At 45.0% G+C, this 27,500-nt stretch overlaps 2 protein-coding genes across 5 annotated transcripts; one reads left to right on the top strand and one right to left on the bottom strand.

Moving 5' to 3' along the window:
- The first annotated feature begins 1,932 nt into the window (after nucleotides 1–1,932).
- prkaa2 (protein kinase, AMP-activated, alpha 2 catalytic subunit) lies at nucleotides 1,933–12,194 on the top strand. 3 transcript variants are annotated; one of them, XM_034530315.1, is made up of 10 exons: nucleotides 1,933–2,212; nucleotides 4,291–4,432; nucleotides 6,385–6,478; nucleotides 7,224–7,368; nucleotides 7,752–7,839; nucleotides 8,236–8,460; nucleotides 8,542–8,704; nucleotides 9,333–9,671; nucleotides 9,761–9,887; nucleotides 10,158–12,194. In XM_034530315.1, the coding sequence occupies exons 1-10, from the start codon at nucleotides 2,110–2,112 to the stop codon at nucleotides 10,409–10,411; spliced, it is 1,680 nt and encodes a 559-aa protein (XP_034386206.1). In that variant the 5' UTR covers nucleotides 1,933–2,109; the 3' UTR covers nucleotides 10,412–12,194. The 3 variants fall into 3 exon arrangements, with proteins under 3 accessions (XP_034386206.1, XP_034386208.1, XP_034386207.1); XM_034530317.1 differs by having other exon boundaries at nucleotides 2,071–2,212; nucleotides 6,385–6,529; nucleotides 7,230–7,368; nucleotides 10,158–10,411; XM_034530316.1 differs by lacking the exons at nucleotides 1,933–2,212; nucleotides 4,291–4,432; nucleotides 6,385–6,478; nucleotides 7,752–7,839 and having other exon boundaries at nucleotides 7,238–7,368; nucleotides 10,158–10,411.
- Nucleotides 12,195–13,664: 1,470 nt separating this feature from the next.
- On the bottom strand, nucleotides 13,665–19,375 carry LOC117730186. Of its 2 annotated transcripts, XM_034531763.1 has the most exons (14): nucleotides 19,343–19,375; nucleotides 18,353–18,512; nucleotides 18,121–18,253; nucleotides 17,776–17,810; nucleotides 17,603–17,687; nucleotides 17,466–17,500; nucleotides 16,664–16,733; nucleotides 16,515–16,589; nucleotides 16,381–16,400; nucleotides 16,118–16,151; nucleotides 15,957–15,976; nucleotides 15,605–15,638; nucleotides 15,364–15,470; nucleotides 13,665–14,491 (listed from the first exon to the last, which is right to left on the bottom strand). In XM_034531763.1, exons 1-13 carry the CDS (start codon nucleotides 19,358–19,360, stop codon nucleotides 15,380–15,382), a joined length of 810 nt encoding a protein of 269 aa, XP_034387654.1. In that variant the 5' UTR covers nucleotides 19,361–19,375; the 3' UTR covers nucleotides 13,665–14,491; nucleotides 15,364–15,379. The 2 variants fall into 2 exon arrangements, with proteins under 2 accessions (XP_034387654.1, XP_034387655.1); XM_034531764.1 differs by lacking the exons at nucleotides 15,605–15,638; nucleotides 15,957–15,976.
- Between the last annotated feature and the right edge of the window lie 8,125 nt (nucleotides 19,376–27,500).

A 27,500-nucleotide genomic window follows, 5' to 3' on the forward strand; every position in this document is an offset into this window, starting at 1 on the left:
TTTATTTTGTATTCGTAAACATAATAATAATATGGGACAGATGTGGTAGCGATAGGACCCCAGGAAGGTGCCTGAACAATAAGCAGCTGTTTGTGAGCGGAACAATGAAAGTAGCGCTGACCCGACGGACCAGTTTGATGACGACAGAGGAGACACTTGGCTCTGATAGGCTGAGGGCCTCGGAGAGGAACCAACCAATCAGAGCAGTCATATGATGGACTGCCGAGCAGTGAAAGAAGACTACAATGTACATACAATGTAATGTACTACAACGTATACTACAATGTACTACACTGTAATACTATGTACTACACTGTAATACTATGTACTACAATGTACTACACTGTAATAATATGTACTACACTGTAATACTATGTACTACACTGTAATACTATGTACTACAATGTACTACACTGTAATACTATGTACTACACTGTAATACTATGTACTACAATGTACTACACTGTAATACTATGTACAACACTGTAATACTATGTACTACAATGTACTACACTGTAATACTATGTACTACAATGTGCTACACTGTAATACTATGTACTACACTGTAATACTATGTAATACTATGTACTACACTGTAATACTATGTACTACACTGTAATACTATGTACTACAATGTGCTACACTGTAATACTATGTACTACACTGTAATACTATGTACTACAATGTACTACACTGTAATACTATGTACTACACTGTAATACTATGTACTACAATGTGCTACACTGTAATACTATGTACTACAATGTGCTACACTGTAATATTATGTACTACAATGTACTACACTGTAATACTATGTACTACAATGTGCTACACTGTAATACTATGTACTACAATGTACTATGTACTACACTGTAATACTATGTACTACAATATACTACACTGTAATACTATGTACTACAATGTGCTACACTGTAATACTATGTACTACAATGTACTACTATGTACTACACTGTAATACTATGTACTACAATGTACTACACTGTAATACTATGTACTACAATGTACTACTATGTACTACACTGTAATACTATGTACTACAATGTACTACTATGTACTACACTGTAATACTATGTACTACAATGTACTACACTGTAATACTTTGTACTACCCGTCATGCATTCAAAGTGTTCTGCTTATGTAAAGGTTTACAAGTATTGGCTTCAAAGTATTCTTAAAGTACCGGAAGTAAAAGTTTTACTCGACTCAACACCGACCGGGTCGGTGGGAGATGGTCTCTCTCTCTCTTCCTCCCTCTTTCCCTCTCTCTCCCTCCCTCTCTCTTCCTCCCTCTCTCCCTCTCTCTCTTCCTCCCTCTTTCCCTCTCCCTCCCTCCCTCTCTCTCTCTCAGTGACAGAAGTGAAGTGCCCCGCCCCTCTCCCTTCCTTCCTTCCTTCCTTCCTCCCTCTCTCCCTCTCTCTCTTCCTCCCTCTTTCCCTCTCCCTCCCTCCCTCTCTCCCACTCTCAGTGACAGAAGTGAAGTGCCCCGCCCCTCTCCCTTCCTTCCTTCCTTCCTTCCTTCCTTCCTTCCTTCCTCCCTCTCTCCCTCTCTCTCTTCCTCCCTCTTTCCCTCTCCCTCCCTCCCTCTCTCCCACTCTCAGTGACAGAAGTGAAGTGCCCCGCCCCTCTCTCTTCCTTCCTCCCTCTCTCTCTCTTCCTCCCTCTCTCTCTCTCTCTCTCAGTGACAGAAGTGAAGTGCCCCGCCCCTCTCCCTTCCTTCCTCCCTCTCTCTCTCTTCCTCCCTCTCTCCCTCTCTCTCTCTCAGTGACAGAAGTGAAGTGCCCCGCCCCTCTCCCTTCCTTCTTTCCTCTCTCTCCCTCCCTCCCTCTCTCTTCCCCTCCCTCTCTCCCTCTCTCTCTCTCAGTGACAGAAGTAAAGTGCCCCGCCCCTCTCCCTTCCTTCCTCCCTCTCTCTCCCTCTCTCCCTCCCTCTCTCCCTCTCTCCCTCTCTCCCACTCTCAGTGACAGAAGTGAAGTGCCCCGCCCCTCCGCGTTTTCCCCGTAGGCAGGAACACACACACACACACACACACACACGCGCGCGCCCCCCTAACCGAGTGAACCCAGCGGTCGGTTAACGGAGGAGAAGAAGATGGCAGAGCGGCGTGAACAGCCGAAACACGAAGGCAGGGTAAAGATCGGCCATTACATCCTCGGCGACACGCTCGGCGTGGGAACCTTCGGGAAAGTGAAGAGTTAAGTGACGCTTTAAAAAAATTATTTATTTATTATGTTTTGTGTCAGTGACGGATTTCTTTACGTGTGACGTTTGAGCGTTTTTTCAGTTGGAGTCACGCAATGAAGCGCGACGCTCGTACGCAGTCGGGACCGTTGGCCCGTGTTGCATTCAAGGACGTCCCGTTAAGCGCACAGAAAAAAAAACCCACCGGGCGATCTTAACGTTAACCTGACAATATGTTGTCCCGGTTAGTGCGGCGGCCGCGTCACCGCATTTCTCGCGTGGTTGTCAGCTCGTTAAGAGCTCACCGAGTCGGGGGGGGGGGGGGGGTGCAGCGCCATCGCAGGTTATTATTGCAGGTTTTCTTGCACTCTGCGTGACCTTGTGAGCTTTTAACTCCGGGCTCACTCAGCCGCTTGTTGTGCGTGCGCAGTGTGAGGAGTAGTGGGGGGGAAACCCACGTATCGTCATGACGACGCCGTCATTAACTCCCACGTGAGGGCAAATTCACATTGTTTAACCTCGTAAGGTGACACAGGTGTCACAACTTCTTTTTTTTTTTTTTTAAATCTGGAAAGTTCCTTTTACATCTTTATCCTTGGTTTTAACTCATGGAGTCCCTAAGTGACGGGTCACGTGACAGTGTGTTCCCATGACAACATTTCCAAGATGTCTGCTTCCGGTTGCGAGAGATCTGACGCAACTCAATTTAGAAAAAAAGCTTTGTTTTTTTTCTTAGGCACTATTCACCCATTTAAAGAATTACAATGCTCACATAACTTTATTATATTGAACTTGACGTGAACACATCACTTGAACAAATATATATATTTAATATATATAAAACAAATCAGATAAATATCGTACTGTCGCATCGGAAATTTAACCTAAAAATTTCACGAAAAACCTAATGTGACATATATACGCAAAATAAGAAACATGATTAGGATCTGCTCAGTTAATTTGGCTGATTCAATGATATTTAGCTGATATATTTTATATATATTTTTAAATATTTTATATTTTTAAAAATAAAATGTTATATTAATTAAATAATTATACAAAAAGTTTAACATTAAAGCCCAATGTGGCATGTAACACATCACAAATGTGGTATATGTATTCTGTTTTATATCCCCCATAATTTTCCTTGATGGAGTAATGGGTCCGGGGTTCTTATGGGTCAAATACCGGATTTAATAATGATTCGTGATAATGATTATAATAATTTACTGTTATGTTGAAACCTGCTGTGTAACAATTCTTTGTATTTTTTTTATTTTTATCTAAGCTTTATCTAACTCTCATAATTGAGATATTTGAGAGACATTTACGAGGACACAAACACTCAAACAAAACAGAAACAACACGATTAGTTAGAAAAAACTTTAAAAACAGTGAGAAGAAAACATCGGTTTGCATTCCATTTTTACTACTAACTTAAGGCTTGTGTAGGTAAATAAAAAAAATTAAAAAGTCACAGCCGGGGGAGCGAGCTAAGATAAGATAAGATAAGATAAGATAATCCTTTATTAGTCCCTCAGTGGGGAAATTACAGGATTACAGCAGCATTGCTCACAGTAATAAGTAAAACAAGTAGTATAATAACAGAATTAAGATAAAAGAGTAAAAAACAAGAAGAATATTATATATACAGACGGAGTAGAAATAGAATAAAGTGTATAAAGTGTATAAAATAAATTAAAATTTTTTTTTTTAAAAGTACTTAAACGTATTAGTATTGCACAACTGGGCAACTGGGCTAAAGTGCTGTTCAGTGCGAAGTCCAAAGTGTTCAAGTGTTTGTGGCCTACTGGGAGCTCAGATAATAATATCACAGCTAATAGTCAGAACTTCTGAGATTAATATAATAATAATAATACTTTGAATTTATATAGCGCTTTTCTAGACACTCAAAGGTATGTAAAAATATGGTACATTTTTAAGAAAATACTTAAATATTCTGAGATTGAAGTTGTAAATTTACAAGAAAATATAACACATTTACCACTTTTTGATCTCAGAAAAAATCCATATATATATATATATATATATATATATATCTTCTACAAGTCTGTACTCTTTTTTTTCTAGTTGGCGAGCATCAGCTGACGGGCCACAAAGTGGCAGTAAAGATCCTAAACAGACAGAGGATCCGCAGCCTCGATGTCGTCGGGAAGATCAAACGGGAGATCCAGAACCTCAAAATGTTCAGACACCCGCACATTATCAAGCTGTGAGTGGAGAACCTTCTGATCCGAGTGGAGAACCTTCCGATCCGTTTAATGTTCCCCTTTCTGCCGTGGCATTTTTGTTTACTACCACTCAGCATGTACTGAGCATGGGGCTCCCAGGAGGTAGAACAAACACACACACACACACACACACACACACACTTCTGGTTGGTTCAAATCCTCCATGTTAAGAAGATAGAAGTGGCTCTTCCTGCCAGACTAAATCCTCCTCTAGGTGCCTCGGCTCCTCTTGTTTTCCTTTCCTCTGACCTTGTGTTCCTTCCTTCTCCCGGGCCTCTCTCCTCTCATCAGTCCATGTCCCTTTCAACAATCTCCCGTGTTATTTTTAGGTGAGGGTTAGTGCTCCGTAAGCTATGGCGGACATGTGAGCTCCGTGGAACACTCCGTCACAAACGTATACAGTAACAAACACACACATATATTTCAGACGCACACACATGTACACACACAGTGTGTGGACACCGGACTGAGCAAAACCAGCATGAAAGGAATTATGATACATGTCTTAACTTTTCCCTTAAGTGCTCTCCCAGTTTGGATTTCTTAGAATATATATTAATATATAAATATTTATATTAGGGCTGCAACAACGAATCGATAAAATCGATACAAATCGATTATTAAAATAGTTGGCAACGAATTGCATTATCGATTCGTTGTGTCGCGCGATTGTTACGCCACCCAATAAGACGCGGAGATGTTTTTTGAGTTGAGCGCGGAGCAAAAAAAAAAAAGCCGGTAGAGCAAAGACCATCGGAGACCCGTAACGTTGTGCGAGAACTAGTGGTTATTTCCCCCGTGGTGGACGGCGGAAATAATGTTTTTACGGAGACGAGCGAGCTGTGTGAGCCTACGGGTGATGTTATGAACCCAGACACCAGGGCGTTAGATGTTCCGACGTTTATGGGATGTCCACAACAAGTATAAAACAGAACTAGTGGTTATTTATTCCGTGGTGAACGGCGGAAATAATAACTGTTTTTACGGAGACAAGCCATGGAGACAAGCCACGCCCCCTTTTCCTGCGGTTTATAGACAAGTGCGTCTTATTTATGTACAATTTCTTTTTTCTTTTAAAAATTAGCAGGTGCGGCCTATAGATAGGTGCGCTCTATAGTCCTGAATTTATGGTACCTGTTACCTGTGCATTTTCTGGCACGGTTCTGTTGAATAAAGGGTTGGAAATTAATGCTTTTTTGTTTTTTGTTTTTTTATCCGATTCATCGATTAATCGAACAAATAATCGACAGATTAATTGATTATTAAAATAACCGTTAGTTGCAGCCCTAATTTATATATATATATATAGAAATAAATACATATTTATATATATATTAATATCTATTGATATATATATATTGATATATACATCAATATTTATATATCAATATATATATATAAATATTCATATATTAATATATATCTATAACATTTCCCTTAAGTGCTCCCCCAGTTTGGATTTCTTAGAATATATATATATATATACACATATTTATATATATACAAATATTTATTTATATATATTTATTATATAAATATATATATATATATAAATATTTATATATAAATATGTATTTATATATATTGATATATAAATATTTATATTTATATATATATACACATATATTTATATATATATTAATATATACATATTAATATATATATATAAATATTAATATATATATAAATATTTATATTTATATTTATATATATATATATGTATCCCCGCATTTTTAATAAACCTGACCTTTATGAAAATAATGCACAGCCACATCTCAGTCTTTTCTGTGTCGCACTTGTTTATGTACATTTCCTCTGAGCATATTTTGCACTGAACACATTTTCTTTGGAGAGGAGATGAAAAAGGCCCATCGGTGCGTTTACAGTCGTGCGACGATCGTGTAAATTCTAACGCTGGTGTTTGTGCCTTCAGGTACCAGGTGATAAGCACACCCACAGACTTCTTCATGGTCATGGAGTATGTGTCCGGAGGGGAGCTGTTTGACTACATCTGCAAACATGGACGGGTAAGAGACCATTATTATGGGATTGGTACTCAGACTGCTTTAAGACTCCGTGTCTACTTTTACCCCAAAGAGACATCAAAATACTGCCTATATGCACATTTAAATTGCAAATATATTTACTGAAATCAGAAGAATATGGAGGAAATCAGTTCACCGTGATCTCAATAATTCATATATTCTGATTATTAGGTTTAGGCAAGTTTCGGTATAGATTTAGGAAAAGACTCGATTTACTTGCAACTCACCTTAACTGATAACAATCAAGTCTTTAAAAATATTCCATAATACACAAACTACAAATTATTATATAATAATTACTATATTGGTTAACATAATAATATATATAAAAATATTTCATTATTAAGCTTTCGCTTAAATCACTCAAAATATAAAAGTGAAATGGCAAAAAGCTCAACACCAACTTTAAAAAATGTTTTAAATGAACTGTTAATATAATTAAATGATGAAGTGATTACACACACACACACACACACACACACACGCACACACACACACACGCACACACACACACGCACGCACGCACGCACGCACGCACGCACGCACACACACACACACGCACACACACACACACGCACGCACACACGCACGCACGCACGCACGCACGCACGCACGCACGCACGCACGCACGCACGCACGCACGCACGCACGCACGCACGCACGCACGCACACACACACACACACACACACACACACACACACACTCTCGGCCCCCCTTGTCTTTCAGGTGGAGGACACTGAAGCCCGCCGGCTCTTCCAGCAGATCATCTCCGGCGTGGACTACTGCCACAGGCACATGGTGGTCCACAGGGACCTGAAGCCCGAGAACGTCCTGCTGGATGCCAACAAGAACGCCAAGATTGCCGACTTCGGTAGGATCCACAGAACCGGGGGCTACAGTTAAGGGGGGGGGGGGGGGGGGATTGGCAGAGGAATATGTTCAGGGGAATTTAAGAAGAACGAAAGCATAACCGAATATGTTGGGGGTGGGGGGGTCCCCTAGCAACGGGCAGGTCTCATATCATGTCTGGCAGGAATTCTTGAGGCCCAGTGTCATCCGATAGGAAGGGAATAGCAGGGGGGGGGGGGGGGGGGGGGGGTGAGAGCAACAGTGAGAGTGTTAAAGGAACAGGGAAGGTCAGAGTGAGAGAGAGAGAGAGGCTCAATAGCAATGCTTTGCTATAATAAGGTGGGGGGGGGGGGGGTCCTGTCACAGTGCAGAGGGGTGTTGATGCGTCTCGTTTTGGGCCGACAGGCCTGTCCAACATGATGTCGGACGGCGAGTTCCTGCGGACGAGCTGCGGCTCACCAAACTATGCTGCTCCGGAAGTCATCTCAGGAAGGTGTGTGTGTGTGTGTGTGTGTGTGTGTGTGTGTGTGTGTGAGAGGTCACATGACTAGAGGACAGGTACTCAATCACCAGTAGTTCCACGGCATTGTCTCCTTTCCCGTAATAAAGGATGTTTACAGGAGAGAGAAAAGAAAGAATTGAAGCACATTCCTCAGCATGTGGGGAACTCAGACACTTCTGTGTGTGCCCCCCCCCCCCCCCCCCCCCCCCCCCCCCCCCCGACGTCAGGGTCTTTCACTGCATTTCTTAGCACCTGTAGATCAGTGCAACCTTTGGAAGGAAATGTGTACCACGTCACCGCCCACGCGCCCAAATATAAACCACTTATCTTTAAACAAAGCAATATGACGGTTAAACACCCACCAGAGTGACCGACTCCCTCCGTCAGGCTCTACGCGGGCCCCGAGGTGGACATCTGGAGCTCCGGGGTGATCCTGTACGCGCTGCTGTGCGGCACCCTGCCCTTCGACGACGAGCACGTCCCCACGCTGTTCAAGAAGATCAGAGGAGGCGTCTTCTACATGCCCGAGTACCTGACTCGCCCCGTGGCCTCGCTGCTCGCGCTCATGCTGCAGGTGGACCCTCTGAAGAGAGCCACCATCAAAGACATCAGGTGCCCCCCCGCTCCGTTTGAATTCTCCTTCCTCTCGCTGTGTCCTCTCGTCTTTGACTGATCATTCTCTCCGCTGGGCAGGGAACACGAGTGGTTCAAGCAGGACCTGCCGGGCTACCTGTTCCCCGAGGACCTCTCGTGCGACGCTTCGGTCCTGGACGAGGAGGCCGTGAGGGAAGTGTGCGAGAAGTTTGAATGCACCGAGACCGAGTTTGTGTCCAGCCTGTACAGCGGGGATCCACAGGTACACGGCGGAGCTCCTTTTGGACTTCGTCTCCGTCCTCGTTTTGGCATTCGCAAGTTCTTGAGAAACCGAATGAGCATTTTCTCCGTTTATTAAACTGCGACTGTGATATTTTTATGTCAGAAGACGCCACAAGACGAGGTTGTTTTTATGTATTTTTTTTTTGCCGACGTCTTTGTAGACCTAATATACTCAGGAGATCACATGGCAGTCAGACACGTTGTTTGAGTTGGTTGGAGGTTAGTTAGGATTCATAACGAGCAGCTTCAAAAAGTCAAGTTCCATGTGGCTCCAAGACCTGGTTGAGATCATTTGGGTTTCCCTTAAATCCCCCGTGAGCCCCTGAAGTCGGGCACTTAAGAGGAAACTTAATGATTCATTAAGGAAACAAAACCACGCCCCAAATATGTGCAACAACATGTACCTGAATATACACTGGATTTTCCACATGATTTAGTAAAGCACAGAAGTAATAAACAAAAAGGTTAAATCTTTAGGCTCCTCCCCTTTCCCTGCTGTCATCAGTCGCTCGAGGCGCCGCCACAAAGCAGCTAAACCAGCTTAGTTTTACAATGAGCATCAATCAACACCTTCAGTCCTCTGTTGACTCTCCGTCCTCCGTGTCCAGGATCAGCTGTCCGTGGCCTATCACCTCATCATAGACAACCGGCGCATCATGACCCAGGCCAGCGAGTTCTACCTGGCCTCCAGCCCTCCCCAGGGCTCCTTCATAGAGGAGGGCATGCCGCTGCCCCCCGGCTTCAAACCCCACCCGGAGAGGATGCCCCCGCTGCTGGCCGACAGCCCCAAGTCCCGCTGTCCTCTGGACGCGCTCAACACCACGCGGCCCAAACCCCTGGCGGTGAAGAAGTCCAAGTGGCACCTCGGGATCCGGAGTCAGAGCCGACCCTACGACATCATGGCTGAGGTGTACAGGGCGATGAGGCAGCTCAGCTTCGACTGGAAGGTAACCACACACACACACACACACACACACACACACACATATATACAGTCCAAACGTAGGTGCACGTATAAACCGGACTGTGCTTGTAGGTGGTGAACCCGTATCACCTGCGGGTGCGGAGGAAGAACCCAGTGACGGGAACCTTGGTGAAGATGAGCCTGCAGCTGTACCAGGTGGACTCCAGGTCCTACCTGCTCGACTTCAAGAGCATCGACGGTCGGTGACTCGCGTCTGAACAGCTGACTCGGGTGTTTACGGGGCACCTTTGGTGTACTCGCGTTAGCATTCCAGCCTGAAAACTGTTCATTTTAAAGAAAGAAACCGGTCGCATATTAAAATACGGCATTAATTTAGAGATTCAAGGTGACGTGATGCCAGTTAACAGTTAAAAGGTGCTTCATTTGATATTCAGAGCATTAATGTCGTGGATCGGTTACACGTTATGAATGCTGATGCTGCCCCCCCCCCTTCCTGCCCCCCTTGCAGATGACATCATCGAGGCGGCGGGCTTTAAATCGGGTTCGAACACCCCCCAGAGGTCGGGCTCCACCGCCGGCCTCCACCGCCCCCGACTGAGCATGGACTCGGCGAGCCCGGCGGCCGACCTGCCCCAGCTCAGCTCCTCTCTCCCGGGGTCGCTGTCCGCCGGCGGCGGCCCGCTGCTCCCCCCGCGCCAGGGATCACACACCATGGACTTCTTTGAAATGTGCGCCAGTCTGATCACCACGCTGGCACGCTGAGGGGGGGTGGGGGGTGGGGTGGGGGGTTAAAAGATGAAGGGGGTGTAGAGGTTGGGGGTGACTTCCTCTCTCGGTCTCCTCTCCAAAGCCGGTCGACTCAGATTACGGAGACCCGTTTCTTGCGTCAGATTTCAAAAAAAAAATTCTTCTGAAAACTGATCTGGAATCTGTGAACCCGCGAGAGGCCAGTGAAGGCGAGAGGGCCGCGGGGTCAAGTTCAACGTCACTCCTCCCACAAATACCCTCAGTCTATCATCACCAGCATGTTACGTGACGGAGGGGGCACCCCGACACTGATCGGAGGTCAGTTTTTTGCTTCTTGTCTTATATTTTGATGAAGACACCGGTTGGTTAAAAAAGTTTAAAAAAAAGTAACATTAAATCTGAATGTAAAAAGTATATTATATGGTTTGTAAAAGAATATATTACGCTACAATCACGTGACGTAGCTGAAAGAGTGTACCAAAGATCATAAGATGATTATTATTTAGATATCAGACACACACACACACACACACACACTCTCTAACTGTACAGTGACAGACGTCATATCAGACGTCTGTCACTGTACAGTTAGCTGATGTTAGGGCGACAATAATTAACGTTATTAAGATTTCTTTTTTAAATGAGAATTACAGCCCAACGTGCAGCCTTAAAATTAGATTTTTTATTTTTTATTCCTCTGAGCAAAATGTTAATTCTCTTGATAAATGACCCCCAATAGTTTTTAACTGATGCTCCCAATTATATTATCGGTAATGAACTGAGTGTGTGTGTGTGTGTGTGTGTGTGTGTGTGTGGTGGAGGGCTGATCGATGAGAGAGTGAGTGTGTGTGTGTGTGTGTGTGTGTGTGTGGTGGAGGACTGATCGATGAGAGAGTGTGTGTGTGTGTGTGTGTGTGTGTGTGTGTCACAAAAAAGCCACAGAAACATTTCTCCAGTTGCCTTAAAGAATGCAACACAGCAGTGTGTGTGTGTGTGTGTGTGTGTGTGTGTGTGTGTGTGTGTTGTTGTTTCTTCAAACTGTTTTATTGAATCACACACTTTTATAAACGCTTAGCATCGCGGTACCGGCTGCTCGGATGAGTCCTCCCGTCCGCCTTCTTTGTGTTTGAAGCAGTGTTGTTGTTGTTGTTGTTGTTGTTGTTGTTTAGAAGAAGAGCTCTCAGTGAGACGGGCTGGAGGGGTCCTACGCTTCAGACCGGCACTGATGGGACGCCCCCGAGAGGACCAGTATTGACGCGCAAAGGTGTTTAATTGTGTTCTACCGTGATGACATTTCATTTCATCCGACCGCTTTGTCGCCTTAAATACGAGAGAATTCATTTGATTTGTCGGGGAAAAAAAACCCTGAAAACTTTTCAGGATAACGGGGAGCGTCCGTACCGTTAACGGGCGTTCCGGTTTCTTATCGTCTGCCTCGAGTCATTTCTTTAATAACGACCTCCGAATGTACCGATCCACGTTCTGCGGTGGAACCTGGATTTCGCGCTCCCATCGGTCCCCACTATGCATCCGGCTCCTGATCCCCGGGGCCCCTGATGGAACCAGTACGACTGTATGCAACTCCCAGTGGCTCCCAGTGACCTCCGCGCCGTGTTCAGAGCTGTGGGAACGAATCACACGCCGACTCTTTAACGTGTTGTACCAACGTGAGTGTTGCCTGTGTGTGTGTGTGTGTGTGTGGGTGTGTGTGTGTGTGTGTGTGAGAGAGAGAATGTGGGTTGTGGTTATCCTTGTTGTGCACTGCATGATGTTGCTGTTATGATTTGCACTTTAATGAGTATTTATTGAAAAACAATAAACAGACTTTTAAAAGGATAAAATGCTCCAAAGGCTTTGTCATTGTCACACACACACACACACACACACACACACACACATATTGCTCGCTCACTTCCTGTAAAACTTTTTATTCATCAGCTTGAGGGAAAGTCGTAGAAGAAGAAGAAGAAGAAGAAGGCGGCTCATGAAAAGAAATACAATATTTTACATTACGCTCCATGTTGTTGTTTATTGGTGTTTATTACTACAATACTAAACTCAGTATATACATAACATGAAGTCTTCCATCAGGTCTACTGATCTTAAAAATAATGAGGGTAAATAAAAGTAGAAAACATTTTTTTTAAAATACAATAAAAACACAACAATACAAACGCTTAAAAAAAAAAAAGGTCTAAATGTGGAAGGCGGTCTAACGACGTCCTGTAGACACAACGAACAGCATCGCCTCACTTGTAGGTCAGAGGTCATTAAAGGGCCAGTGTGTAGGATTTAAGAGGATCTTATGAGCGTAAATGGAATATAGTATTCACAACCACGTTTTCACGAGTTTACAATCAACCTGAAACTAAGAGTTACCATGGAGTCCGCCATGGTTCTACGGTAGCCCAGAATGGACAAACCAAACGGAAGCAGTGGAGACCTGTCAATCCCCGGGTAGCCCCGCCCCTAAAGCATACCCTGCTTTATGGTCTGTTTGACTCTAAATGACCATAATTTACTAAATGAACATCACGCTGTATTGAAGAAGACTTGAAACTAGAGATTGAGACCAAAAACTAATGTTTACAATGTTTACTGAGGGAATACATCAAGAGAAGTAAAGTCATTAATATAGACTTCTATACAACCAGAGGAGTCGCCCCCTGGTGGTCAGGAGAGAGAATGCAGCTTTAACACATGAAGCATAGACTTCTATACAACCAGAGGAGTCACCCCCTGGTGGTCAGGAGAGAGAATGCAGCTTTAACACATGAAGCATAGACTTCTATACAACCAGAGGAGTCGCCCCCTGGTGGCCAGTAGAGAGAACGCAGCTTTAACACATGAAGCATAGACTTCTATACAACCAGAGGAGTCACCCCCTGGTGGTCAGGAGAGAGAATGCAGCTTTAACACATGAAGCATAGACTTCTATACAACCAGAGGAGTCGCCCCCTGGTGGTCAGGAGAGAGAATGCAGCTTTAACACATGAATCATAGACTTCTATACAACCAGAGGAGTCACCCCCTGATGGTCAGGAGAGAGAATGCAGCTTTAACACATGAAGCATAGACTTCTATACAACCAGAGGAGTCGCCCCCTGGTGGTCAGTAGAAAGAACGCAGCTTTAACACATGAATCATAGACTTCTATACAACCAGAGGAGTCGCCCCCTGGTGGCCAGTAGAGAGAACGCAGCTTTAACACATGAAGCATAGACTTCTATACAACCAGAGGAGTCGCCCCCTGGTGGCCAGTAGAGAGAACGCAGCTTTAACACATGAATCATAGACTCCTATACAACCAGAAGAGTCGCCCCCTGGTGGCCAGTAGAGAGAACGCAGAGTTAAGACACTCCTGCGTTGGCTTAACCTTTCAGAAACAGAGGTCGCCTGGTTACCTAAAGGTCACAGTAGTTCTCCAACACGCTCAGAAATGGGAGGCCTGAGCCGAGTGGCATTCAGTTGGTTGCAATCTACAACCTCGCCACCAGAGGTCACTAGATCCTACACACTGCTCCTTTAAGTCTTTGTTCATTAATACGTTTTCATCAGTTATATTGAGATATTGCCCCTTTGCCACCAACACTGTGAACTGGTAACAAGTGTTTAGGACACACACGGAGGATCTGACAACCTGACAGAAGAAAGACTATTAAATGAAAACATGGAGGAAAATGACTGGTCTGATGGGAAATACACATTTCCCATTGCGCTCCCCTTATTTCCACCACTTTAAATATACATCTGGTATTTTCACATGAAGCCTGTCGGCAGGTGGTAAGTCCCTTTCCTTTGGATCCTCGGTCCGAGGTTCAAAGTCATTCAGAGCCACCGGGTATAAAAATAATGTCCCTCTCTGGTTTCACACCATGAAGAAAAAGAGGCTCGAGTGGGGGAAGTCCTCCTCGTCTTGCTCCTCTTCTTCGTCGTCTCACTGATCCACGAAGGCGGCCGCCAGGTCAATGAGGTCACATAGTCAAGAAGATGAAGGTAGTCTCAGTGTCAGGTGACTCACACGGGGTCACGGTGAGAAGAACAACGGCAGCAGAGACGGTTCCTGGTTCCTCAGCCTGGCGGCTTCTCGTCCGGCTGTTACGACCAGAAAGAAACATCATGTGAGCGGATGTCGGTTTAAATCGGCTTGATTTTTGTTAATACAAAATGTATTAACATTTATAGTTTTTATTTTATTTAAATTTTAAATTTTAATTTAATTTAAATTTTTAAATTTACAGTTTTTTAAAGTTGGCTCAACAACACATTAATATTAAATATATTGATACTTAAAAAAAATATATATATATTTTAATATTTTAACGTTGGCTCAACAACACATTAATACAAAATGTATTAACATTTAGAATTTTTTATTTATTTAAATCTTTTAAAGCTGGCTCAACAACACATTAATACAAAAATGTATTAACATTCATACTTTTTATTTAATTTACATTTTTTAATTTACATTTTGAAATGTTGGCTCATCACCACATTAATACAAAATGTATTAACATTTATAATTTGTTTGCTTGCAATGGTGTTGTTGAGCCAACGTTACACTTAGTATTAAATTAATTGTATTTAATTAAATTTAAAAAAAACAAAAAACATTTACAAATTAAAATTAAAAAGATTAAATAAAAATAAAAATATATATTTTTTTAACACACAAACATTTTAAACTTTTTAATTTACAAAATAAAAATTAATTTTAACAACATAAACATTTCTTTCAGCTCTAGTTTTTAAACACACATCGGAAGCAAAAATAGTGCCACAATTTAACATTCTGGTCATTTCTACTAAGACTTAGACCAAAAAACTGAAACTACCCTAAAACTAGCGAATAAACTAACTAAAACTAAAGTCAAAAAGTCCAAAATAAAATATGAGCTGATTGAAAACTGTTGAAACATTATTGATGCAGGTGAGACTGGAGAGTCCAGGTGGCTCCCTCTCACCTGTCCTGGTCGGTCCTCACTCCACCGTGAAGTCGGCGTACAGGTCGGGAGGAGGTAAAATGATCATGTCAGTGAGATCGAAATCCTGCGTTGACGTAGCTGCAGGCCTGAGGAGAACAACAACAACAACAACAACAACATTTAAGAAATAACTCAACCTTCTGTTTACCTGTGCGTGTGTGTGTGTGTGTGTGTGTGTGTGTGTGTGTGTGTGTGTGGTGTGTTTTATAACCCCACTCACAAAGGAACTTCTTCCTCCTTCACGAGAACAGGACCTGAGGTGGAAGCAGAGTATTTGAGCATTAAGTTTTTTAATAATTAATTTACCATTTAACACATTAAATGTTTTATAAAAGGAGGTGGAGGGATAAATAGTTTCAATGATTTAAATAATACCATTAAATATTTACAATCAACGTTAGAAAATGGAATCACCATGGTTCACTGAACTATATTATATATATATATATATATAATATATATATAGATATATATAATATATATATATATTATTATATATAAAATACACAACATATTGTGTTTCAATACTTTTATAAAGTTTTTCAGTATTTTACAATTGTGGATTTTCTTACTTGTCTCTGGTTCAGTGTGGCTGTAAACAAAGAAAGAGCAAACATTAAAACCTAATTCCTGTGTGTGTGTGTGTGTGTGTGTGTGTGTGTGTGTGTGTGTGTGTGTGGTGTGTGTGTGTATGTGTGTGTGTGTGTGTGGTGTGTTTTATAACTCTACTCACAAAGGAACTTCTTCCTCCTTCACGAGAACAGGACCTGAGGTGAAAACAGAGTATTTGAGCATTATGTTTTTAAATAATCAATTTATCATTGAATACATTACTATATATATATCTATATATTAAAAAAAAAATATATATATGTATATATATACATAAATATATTTATATATATGTCTATATATTACAAATAATAATAATATATATTTATATATATTTTACAAGACTTCTTTAAAGTTATTCTGTATTTCTCAGGTGCCGCTTACTTGTTTCCGGTTCAGTGTGGCTGTAAAAAAAAAGGAACAGCAAACTGTCAAACCTCATTCATGTGTGTGTGTGTGTGTGTGTGTGTGCACCTGTGCATGTGCAACAGGTGCACAGGTGTGTGTGTCACGCCTACCTGGCAGCAGCTGGCTCCTTAGGTTTCGGTGAGTGGAAGAATGTGGCCAACTTATGAAGTGCTTGATGTCTGGCTCTGTTAAAGAGACAGAACCCACAATGAGTGTGTGTGTGTGTGTGTGTGTGTGTGTGTGTGAGAGATAAACTCACTGGACGTCATGGTCGTCTGTGCTGATGTCACTTCGACTGTGCGCGTGGTTCAGGCTCAGCTCGTTGTTTCCTGAGACAACAAACAAACAAGGAGAGGTAAATAAAAACAATCATTGCTCTCTCACACACACTTTAAAAGGTGCAGCGACTTCCTGTTCACGCAACACCGGCTGCTCATTGGCTGAGGGGAGTCGGTATTTGAAGTATGCGAACGGCCCCGAGAGCTTCGAGACTCTATCGTATTAATTAAGTGTCTCATTGTTCGACTGTGGGGCCGCTGGTCAACGTAGTTCAGGGAGTTTTAGGAACTACAGTTCCGATAACGCTCTCGGACATGTTTTTAAAAAATATATTTTTAGCGCAATTAGCCGTTAGCACTTCCTGTTAGCGATGTCCTCGTCAGCTGTTCCCCAATCACTCCGATGCAGAAGAGAGAAAATGTTCTTTAAGGTGTTTCTGTCTTTTTTTTCTATGTATTTTTTGAGCCGATCTTGGGATGTTTATCGTGACCCTGAGTCTCAAAACGTGTTTATCGTTGTGTATTGATCACATGACATCACATTACATTTAGCTGACGCTTTTATCCAAAGTAGAACAGCTACGGCGGAAACCTTTCCACCGCCCGGTCGAGTAAGTGCCTTTCAAAAGATGAAGACTGAAGATACATGTCTGCGCTCGTGTGGAACAATCGTCCGCTTATCTGACACACAAAAAGATCAAAGTGTTTGTTTCCATGGAGATAAAAACACGGAGGAGACCCAGCGGGACAAACCCCACGACAAACCGCCCTCGTTGTCCTTACCCACGTCTGGCGTCGCGAGCGTCCTGGCGTGATCGCTGCAGAGCAAAAAGACACGACATTAGGAAAGAAGCTCCGCCCCTCCAACGTCCAACAGCCTGACAAGCAGCTCCAATAGAAACTAACGATTCAGGACTCACGTTGAAACCAGCGGGTATTCAGGTTCAGGGGCCGGAGTGAGAGGTTCCTCGTCGTCGGCGGTCCACTCCTCGCTGTCGTCTGAGACTGAACGACATCAACGTCGTCAACCGACGCGCAAAACAAACACGCACTCTTTTTTTTTTTTTATGAATGGAAGCGCGAAGATACTTACAACTTTCCACCGTTATCGGAAAGTGGTTCGAGACCCTGGAGGAGACGAAAGGAGACAGAAAAAAAGTATAAATTATCCTTTTTCAACTTAAAAGCTACGACGGGGAACTTTTTATTATTATTTCGAGTCGACTTTGGCGCCCCCTGTGGAGGAAAGCGGTAGTGATGCCGTGGAGCGTTTTGTGGCGGAAAGATCTGACAGTAAAACAAGAGGTTTTACTGTCAGATCTTTAGTCTGACAGTCCTGGTTCTGGTTCCAACACGGCCCGCATCACATTAAGTCTGTTTCATAAGCAGTAGTAAGTCGTATGACCCCGCCCCCCCCCCCCCCCCGTGCACCACGTACCTGCTCCCCGTCTGGGCGTCCTCCTCCTCGATGACGTGGTTGCTGTTGTTCAAGCGGGTGTTGGCGGCCTTCTTCCCCAGCTCCAGCATCTCCTTGATGTCCAGCTCCACGTGATTCACCGCGATGTAGCCACCTGGAACATAGTCGCCAGAGTCAGCCTGCAGCGCGTCTAGCCCCGCCCCCAACGTGTCTACCTGACCCACAGGTGTGCACGCCTCCTCTCTAAACTCACACTTGTTGCCGCGGTCCCGGGCCAGCCATTTCCCTTTCGGGCAGCTGGTGGTTCGGATGATGCTGACGACGTCGCCGCTGGTGACGGGCAGGTCGTTCTTGCGTCCCTTGTTGGTCACCGTGACCTTCGCCTGGTACATGGCGTCCTCCTGCCCGGTGATCTAAAAAGAAGGAATGAACAAACGTTTAACACACTGGACACGTGAGCTGAGGACGCACCGACATGGGCTGGCAGAGGCTGGGGAATCGAACCGCCGAGCCTCTGACTGAAGGACGACATATAGTCATCATCATCTGTAAGTACAAACAATAGCCATGTTTGTTGTTTACCTTTCTTGATTATAATCGTTAGGGGCGGGGCTTATGAGGGAGGTCTGATGGGATTATTAGCATTTTAGATTTTAGACATCTTTTTTTGTTTTCTTCAACGTTAGCCACGCTTCACAGGAAGTGAATCATCTAGATGTCACTCATTGTTTTCCAGGTCTTGAGGGACTTCATTCTGAACAACATCCACTTTTTATTTATTACCACAACGTGTAATGCAGCGTTTGCAATACAGATTACTCCCTCCAGGTCTCTAAGCTATTATTTAAATATAAATATATAAAAAAACACAATTAAAAAAACATTTAAAAAAAACAACACAAAAGAAAGTTTCATTCCCGAATGATCAACAAGTGAAGAAGATAAAGGATGGAGTTCCCTCTGGAGACTCCAGAGAGGAGTTCAGTCTTTGAACGTGAGAACCGGCTCCAGTAGAACGTCCTGTTCCTTTGTGTTCCTTTGTGAGGAACACAAAGGAACAACAATCACCAACGACGGAGCCCTGTTGACAGATTCCTTCAGTCGGCACACGACTCGGCTGCTCCTGGGGTGGAGGAATGAACCCCGACAGGTTTGCACGCCAAGACACAACCATCCTCCTCCTCCTCCTTCCTCCTCCTCCTTCCTCCTCCTCCTCCTCCTCCTCCTCCTCCCTCTCACTCACTTTGAATTTCTTCTTCATCTCGTTCTCCTTCTTCTCCCTCTCCTTCTGCTCCTTCTTCTCCCGGTCCTGTTTCTCCTTCAGCTCCTTCTTCTCCTTCTCCAGACGCTGCTTCTCTTTCTTTTTCAGCTCTTTCTCATCCGGCCCTTCAGCTTTCTTGACGTTCCTGCAGAGGTGAGAATGAGGTGAAGATGAGGGAATGATGAGAGGAGGAGGAGGAGGGGAGGATGAGGGGAGGAGGAGGGGAGGAGGTGAGAATGAGGTGAGAATTAATGGAGAATGAGGGAAGGATAAGGGGAAGATGAGGGTAGAATGAGAAGAGGATGAGGGTAGAATGAGGGGAGGATGCGGTGAGAGTGAGATGAGAATGAGGGGAGGATAAGGGGAGGATAAGGGGAGGATGAGAGGAGGATAAGGGGAGGAGGAGGTGAGAATGAATGGAGAATGAGAGGAGGATGAGGGAAGAATGAGGTGAGATTGGGGGGAGGATGAGGGGAGGATAAGGGGAAGATGAGGGGAGGATAAGGGGAGAATGAGGGGAGGATGAGGGGAGGATAAGGGGAATATGAGGGTAGAATGAGGGTAGGATAAGGGGAGAATGAGGGGAAGATAAGGGGAGATGAGGGGAGAAAGAGGGGAGAATAAGAGGAGGATAAGGGGAAAAAAGGAGCAAAGTCCTTAATGGCTCACGGGGTCTTGTGGTTAACGGGATGAAAAGAGAAACCGGGTCGTAACGAAACAAAACGAGGTCTTACTTGCCGAACCGGCCCGTCTTGCTCTTCTCTTCGTTCTGTAAACACAAAGAGAGGATTCATTATTATCTCCAACACACAAGGAGAAATACGCTTTTAATCTGAAAAGCCACTTACTGTTATCTGTTGTGTCACAGCGTACGGATCTGTGGTAAAGTTACGTACAAATAATAAAGAATTGTTAAACACAATAAAACGTTTTAACAAAGATCCTCAAGACAACATCACACATCGGTGCTCCTCTCATTCAAATTCATGGGCTCATAATTTACTTAAATGTCACACTTCACGCAGGCGAACGCTCAAACACTATGCCGACGATTACACCTTATCCCCGACTCAAACACTATGCCGACGATGACACCTTATCCCCGAGACGTGACCGATGTGATCCTATCTGGTGTTTACTGAGTGTGCGGACGGAGAGGCCTCCTCACTCTTTAGCGTCCCTTTGTGCTTCCTGCCGCCGTTGCTCTTCCCTTTCTTTTTGGCGGCCGACGTGCTCACGGCCTCGTAGACGTCGTCCGTGCTCTCGTAGAAGCCGTTGTCCACGTGGTCCACGACGCCTTGGAGCCTGCGGGGAGGTGTTTTGGGGAAAGGGAAAAGGACTCAAAAACCCAGGTTCTCAAGAGTTTGAAAGGAGCACTTTTGGATCTCGTGCGTCTTACCCCGGAGGCTCCTGAGAGATCCGGGAGGAAGGTTCTGGTTCTGGGTCAACTCGAACATCCCCGAACGCAGGCATGGCGGCGTGCACCTCCGCTCCAGGGGGAGTCGCGGTGCCACCGAACAGCTCCGGCAGGTTCGGTCCGTTGGACGTATCGGGACCCGCGTGCTTCCCGCTCCACCACTCCGACTGAAACTCCGGGAGGTCCTCCGAGAACTCAGGGGGAGCCGGGATCTCTGTGGACCAGAAAAAAAAAAATGGCATTAAAGAGGCCACTTCTCACAAAGCTCCTGTACGTGGACCGGTGGGGGGACCTCACCGATGTCTCCCATGAGAGGAGAAGGAGGGATGAACGGCGTCAGGTGGACAGGGGGAGGTCCGCTCGGCTTCTTCGGAGTCGGACCCAGAGACTCTGGGTGTGGGAGGACCATCCTGAGCAGAGGAGGAGTCGGGACCACCAATAGCTCCGGGACAGCGTGGGACCCCTCCTCGTCGATGCCCTCCAACACCACTTGCCCTGCGGACAACGGGCACGGTTTTCTTAATGCGTCGCAACTTTTTCCAGATGTTTTTTTTTCTTTTATTCAAACGTGTTACGGACATTTTGTTTTTTTTGGCATTTTTTTGTGAAGCAGTTAAAACCAGCTGCCGGAAGTTGGCAAACACAGAGCGGCAGAGCCGAGCCGAGTGGAAGCTATTGAGTCTGTGAGGAGACGAAACCAGTCAAACATTCATTATCGCACAGTTTAAGAAGGACTCGCCTCCGATCCCTTCCCTGTGATAAGTGACAATAGACTTGATTGAGTGGTAGAAACAGCGCGAGGCGGTTTAATACGCTCCGTGTGAGACAGCACTCACTTCTCGGCCTTCTCGTCTTGTCTCACAGACATTGAACAGAGTTTCACGCGGCTCTCTGGCTCGGTGACAGCAGCGATGTCATTGCTGACATTCCTCTGCAGCTCTGCCCCGCTGCGCAGTGGTTTCTGGCATGACGAGAGGAATGTCAGGCCTGTCCTCCATATACGTGTGTGTGTGTGTAGGTGTGTGTACCATACATACCACAATTTCTCCCCAGCTCAAACCCGACACTACTGTTACTACTAGTTGCACTGCACCTTGGATTGGATCAGTGAACAGGACTATTGGACAAAGTGTCAAAAGACAAAAACTACTCCAAAGAGACGCAAAAAGGGATTGAAAACAGACAAAAGACTACTCCAAAGAGACGCTTAAATGATTAAAAACAGACAACTACTCCAAAGATACACAAAAAGGATTAAAAACCGACAAAAACTATTCCAAAGAGGCGCAAAAAGAAACTCCAAAAAAGATTAAAAAAAGACAAAAACGCAAAATGATGACAAATGATTACAAAGAGACAAAAACAACGAGAAAAGACACTAAGCCGCTGCAAGAAGACCCCAAAGAAACTCACAACGACTATGAAAAGAGTAAAAATGACCACAACAGAAACAAAAAGTGACTCATACATGTGTTTTTGCTCCCGTGTACCAGAAGGTGGTGGGGGCCGTTGGCATGTCGGTACCCGGGGGCCCATCCCATAATGGGCCCATAATAGGCACAGTACGCACCTGAGTACCTGGAGGTGAGGGCTGCCGTTGTGTACTTCATGTTTCAGGTATCACAGAAAACAGGGAGCGGAGAGGAAGAAGGAGCATTGGTCCAGACTTACTGGGGTCAAAGCCGTTGACTGGTTTCGATGGGCGGGCGTTCCCCGTGTAGTCAATGGGTGGGAGGTCTGTGAGAGACACCTCGGGGGGCGGGGTGACGGAGGAGGACATGGAGGGGTTCGTCGGCGGGCTGAAACCAGAGGAATGCGTTAAACGTGTTCTTTCAACAACAGTTGACTGCATTTCCTGCTCGGATGAATGTGTTTACCTGGTCTTCCTGCGGGCCTTCTCCAGAGCATTGAAGATCCTGTGGTCACACGAGGAAGTCTTCTTCCCCGTGTTCAGGACCTCCACCCTGGAGCGGGCCGAGAGGGCCGAGAGGGCCGTGGTGGGACGCTCCGCTTTGGGAGACGCCGTATTAGATGCAAGGTCCGTAGCTGCTGGAAGAGAAGGAGGAGGCGCCTCCACCTCAGCTCTGTTCACAGCCTTGATGCTGGCCACCTCCTCCACCTCGGCCGCAAGCTCATCAAGCTCGCGAAGAGAGGGAGTGGAGGCCGCCAGAGAGTGAGTGGAGGCGTCGGTGCTGGGCGGAGGGGTCGAGGCGGCGCCGGGCGGATCGGGGACTGTTTGGTTCCAGCTGGCCGGCTTGGAGATGGGCAGGGATGGGGTTTCTATCTCAAGCGGGGTCTCGCTCTGCGGGGTCGGTGCTTCAGGAGCCGGGGCGTCCGGAACGAAAGCAGGAGGTGGGATGAAGTCGGGAGAGGCGGGGATCACTTCCACCGCAGAGTCGGGTAAAGAGGGGATGTTTGGAAGGGCCCTCGGAGCGGCGGATCCCGGCCATACCGACGTCACGCCGAAGTCAAAAGGCGGCGGGATCAGGGGAGCCGGGATCAGGGGAGCCGGGATCAGGGGAGCGTGTCCGGGGCCGTCCCAGCTTGGGGAGTCCAGGATGGACTTTGCCGAAAGGATGTCCACGGAATTTCTCTTGGGCGACTTCTTGAAGGTCAGGAAGCCCTTCCTCTTGGACACCGTGGCTGAAGGAGGAGGCGCGGCCGGCACCAGCTCCTTGGGGAGCTTCTTCTCTTTGCCGCCCTTCTGCTTGCGGTCCGTCGAGCCCTCGTCCAGATTCTCCCTGCTCCCCTTCGTCTTGTCCTTTTTGAGCTTCCCCTCGCCGCTGTCTCCTCCCTTGGAGTTGATCTGGATGAAGGGCTTCTTGCCCTCCTTCTTGCCCTCCTTCTTGCCCTCCTTCTTGTCCTCCTTGAAGATTACTCTGGGGGTGGTCGCCGACCCCCTCTCCAGGCTCTGGTTGATGGAGCTGAGCAAGGAGGGGCGCGCTCCCGCAGGGAGGTAGTAGGTGGGGCTCTGGGGCGGCGAGGCCACCTTTGTTTTCTCTGGGAGAGTGGGTCTGATCTTCATCGGCTTCGGGAGGTGTTCCTCCTCCTGGAACTTGGCCCTCAGGGCCTGAAAGTCCAGTGTTTCCACCTGGCGAGAGGACAACCCAACATTCAGGAACGTGAACACATGAGACACAGAGACTTAAATCATGGACGCCGTTTGGTCATTAAAGTGTTTCTGCCGAGAGGGAAAGTCGACAGACCTGATTTGAGGCGAATTGGAAAGGTTTAAACGCACCTTTAATTTCGTATTAAATGCTCTTTATCCGGACACGATGACTCAGATCACTTAAAGATCGAGACGATGTCATTTTGACAGGAAGCGGATTCAACGCGAGATAAAACGAAACACCTCCGCACACGAACACGCCGTCGTTATGGTGTAACAACTCACTTTGCACAAGGAATTTAACGATGTTTGAAAAAGGAAAAAGGGGCAACCGACCTGATCCATCGCGATTGTGTTTGATGATCCACAGAAGTCCAACAGAGATCTTCTCAGTTACTCCTCATCGTGTCGTCCGGTTATAAAAAAAAATAGATCACTTTCTGTCTGCCGGAGAGAGGAAAACCTGAGCGTCCCACGCTGCAGGTGATCGCTGCAGGAATGAGGTCGAGTGGGATGAGCCGCCTCTTTAAAAAAAACAGTCTCGCCAAACGGGTCGAGCCTTCTTTCTTTTTTTTCTTTTTTAATCCCTCAGGAATGTGGCTCGGCCAGTGAGCTGAATGTGTTTCACGAATCTGTTGGATCTCCACTGTGATCGATGCTTAAATGAAATGATCTGTGTGCGTGTGTGGATGTGTGTGTGTGTGTGCGCGTGTGTGTGTCGCTGAGAAGGTAGTGCATCACTATGCATGGCGTGTTTGTCTGAATGGCGGAGGAAGAGGAGGAAGAAGAGGAAGCGCACGAGTGCGGTCGACATTCCAGGTCGGTCACAAAGAATAAAGAAGGAATTCATGAAGGCATTTGTAATATGACGTGAAGACACCGCGACGAAGCGTTGAAGGATGCTTACGGACCGCTGTGTCAGCCGACCCGGAAGAGGCCTCCTGATTATTAAACATAAACGTAAAAAGTGGAGTAAAAAAAAGGGTCAGTTCACTTTTTTTTTAGAAAGACACCTTCCTTTCAATTCAATTCAGTTTATTTTGTATTGCCCAATATCACAAATTACAAACTCCCCTCAGAGGGCTTTACAATCTGTACACATACGACATCCCTGACCTTTGACCTCACATCGGATCAGGAAAAACTCCCCAAAAATAACCTTTCACAGGGAAAAAAGGGAAGAAACCTTCAGGAGAGCAACAGAGGAGGATCCCTCTCCCCGGATGGACAGATGAATAGATGTCATGTGACCAGAATCAACTCGGTGGTATCCGCTCATGGAGATTGTTTCCAGTTTATTTTTTACCTTTATTTAACACGTACAGTCCCGTTGACGTTTAAAATATCTTATTTTTCTCCCCGAGAAGGTGTCACGTAAAAAAAAGCACAAAAAACAGACATTGAAAACGAAACAGCGGAAAGTTTAAAATGTTATTTCACAAATAAGAAACTTTACAAACTGGAATCATTGCAGCTGAAGAAAGACTTTCAAAGACTTTCCAGGTTCAAGGTTCTATCTGCTCAAGTTTTTGAAGAATGAATCTACATTTTCTGACAGCAACATCATAAACATGATGTGGAGTGAACTTAATCTTATTTTGTGGGACTAACTGTATTAAAAAAAAGCCAAAAAATCCTGTGAGACAGAAGAATAAATCCTGGAGAAAACTGCCGACATCGACGTTTGTGGATCACCCAGGAAGTGGGACGGTGTCTTTGGGAAAGAAAACACTGCTGTCTAATGTAATTATTCAATGCTTATTGATATTCCACAAAATATGGGCGGTGGCAAACAATATATAAATTAAACTCACAGGTGAACATCTCAAAACCTGGTCTGGTATCAGGAACTCACTTTGTGGCCCCGACAGGGACCTGCTTGTTTGTTTATTGCATAGGAATACAATGTGTAAATATACATGACGAATACATGTACTTTAGTTAATTTGTAATGACACACGAACATTGAATACTCCACATTTTGCATCGCGATCTTTAATAAAATGCTGACGGTGCATATGTGTAAAGCTTTGCAGATGATGTCACTGCGTTCGTGGAGCGGAGATGAAGACTTCTGACAAAGAACCAGCATTTTAAAAACACGACAGAAGCAGAGGACTTTTATTTTGACGAGCTGCTACAAAAAATGTCGTTTCTCCGTTTTAATCGTCGTCCGATCGGCCTTCATCGAGAACTGAGAAGAAAGAACTAAAAAAAAAAACTATTTCATAAAAAGTGGCGATAAACTTCGGCAAAGCCAACATAGGAAGAAGAGGAAGAGGAGGAGGAAGTGGAGGAGGAAGATGAGGAAGAAGAGGAGGAGCAGTAGGAAGAAAAAGAAGAGGAGGAGGAAGAAGAGGAAGAAGAGGAGGAGCAGGAGGAGGAAGAGGTCTGGAGTTTTGCGCTCTAATAAAGCTCGTGACAGTTTGAATTGGAAATCATTAAAGCACCTTCAATTACTGCAAGAAACCCTGAGGCACACACACACACACACACACACACACACACACACGCACGCACACACACACCATTAATACACACGCCGGTCATTTGGGATGTGTTTATTTGTAACAGTAATACATGATGGTGCAATACGTAAAATCAAGAGAGAACAAAAGAATCATCTAAAAACCTCACTGCAGAATATTCATAAAGATAAAAATAATGTGTCAATGTACATTAAGAAACTGTTAGCTGAGGTAAAGTTAAAACTAGAAATGTTACTCTTCATTTTTAATTCAACGCCCTTTTCGCTCTCCTTCTAGTCGTCAGATTTTTAAGTTAATCAACATTATAGTAGATTTTAAAAAATTTAAAAAAAAGTAAATAAAAAGAAACAAAAGAAAGTTGTCAAGTGGACATGAGAGGGAGGGGGGGGGGGGCACTCTGGCCATAAAATAGGGAGGAGCCACTGGCATCGCAGCTGATGACGTCATAGCGGAGGCGCTGCAGTTTGGAACGTGACGGACAGAAACACAAAGGGGAGGGGCGTGGGTGAGGTGTTTAGAGGGGCGGGGCTTAAAAATAGGGGTGAAAACATGTCAAAACATGTCAAATGAATTAAAGGAATATAAAAAGACATGTTGGTATTGCTTGGGTCATCGTCAGGACTTTGCATAACGGGGGTCTTCCTATTTTATGGCGCAGAGGTCCAGCGGACAGAACAGAACGGTGGTCGTCGTCATGATTATTTACAAAAATGATGTTTTGGCCTCGAAGCCTCGTTGGACTCGGTTCCTCCGGAGAGCTGAGACCCCCCCAGCGGCTTGATTGACTTATAAAATAAAAATTCAATTTTTTTTCACTTTCTCCCTTTTTTTGTTGTTGTTGTTGTTGTTGTTGTTTTTTTCTTCTGTTTTTTTTTTTCATCCGTATTGTACAAAAAGCTATAGAGAATGAACAGTTTTGATTAGGAATCAGTTTTCAGGGTCCGCTTCACTCCTTAAATGTCCTTAAGGTCCTCGGGCCTCCGCGTGAGTCCGTGTGTGTGTGTGTGTGTGTGTGTGTGTGTGTGTGTGTGTGTGTGTGTGAGTAGCTCCCAGAGAGTCTGTTTCTGCATAGTGATCCAGCAGACACTCACAAGACGACGCTCGAGGACCACCAAGAAACCA

This window comes from Cyclopterus lumpus, chromosome 4 (genome assembly GCF_009769545.1).
Source record: "Cyclopterus lumpus isolate fCycLum1 chromosome 4, fCycLum1.pri, whole genome shotgun sequence".
In the NCBI taxonomy this organism is placed as follows: Eukaryota; Metazoa; Chordata; class Actinopteri; order Perciformes; family Cyclopteridae; genus Cyclopterus; species Cyclopterus lumpus.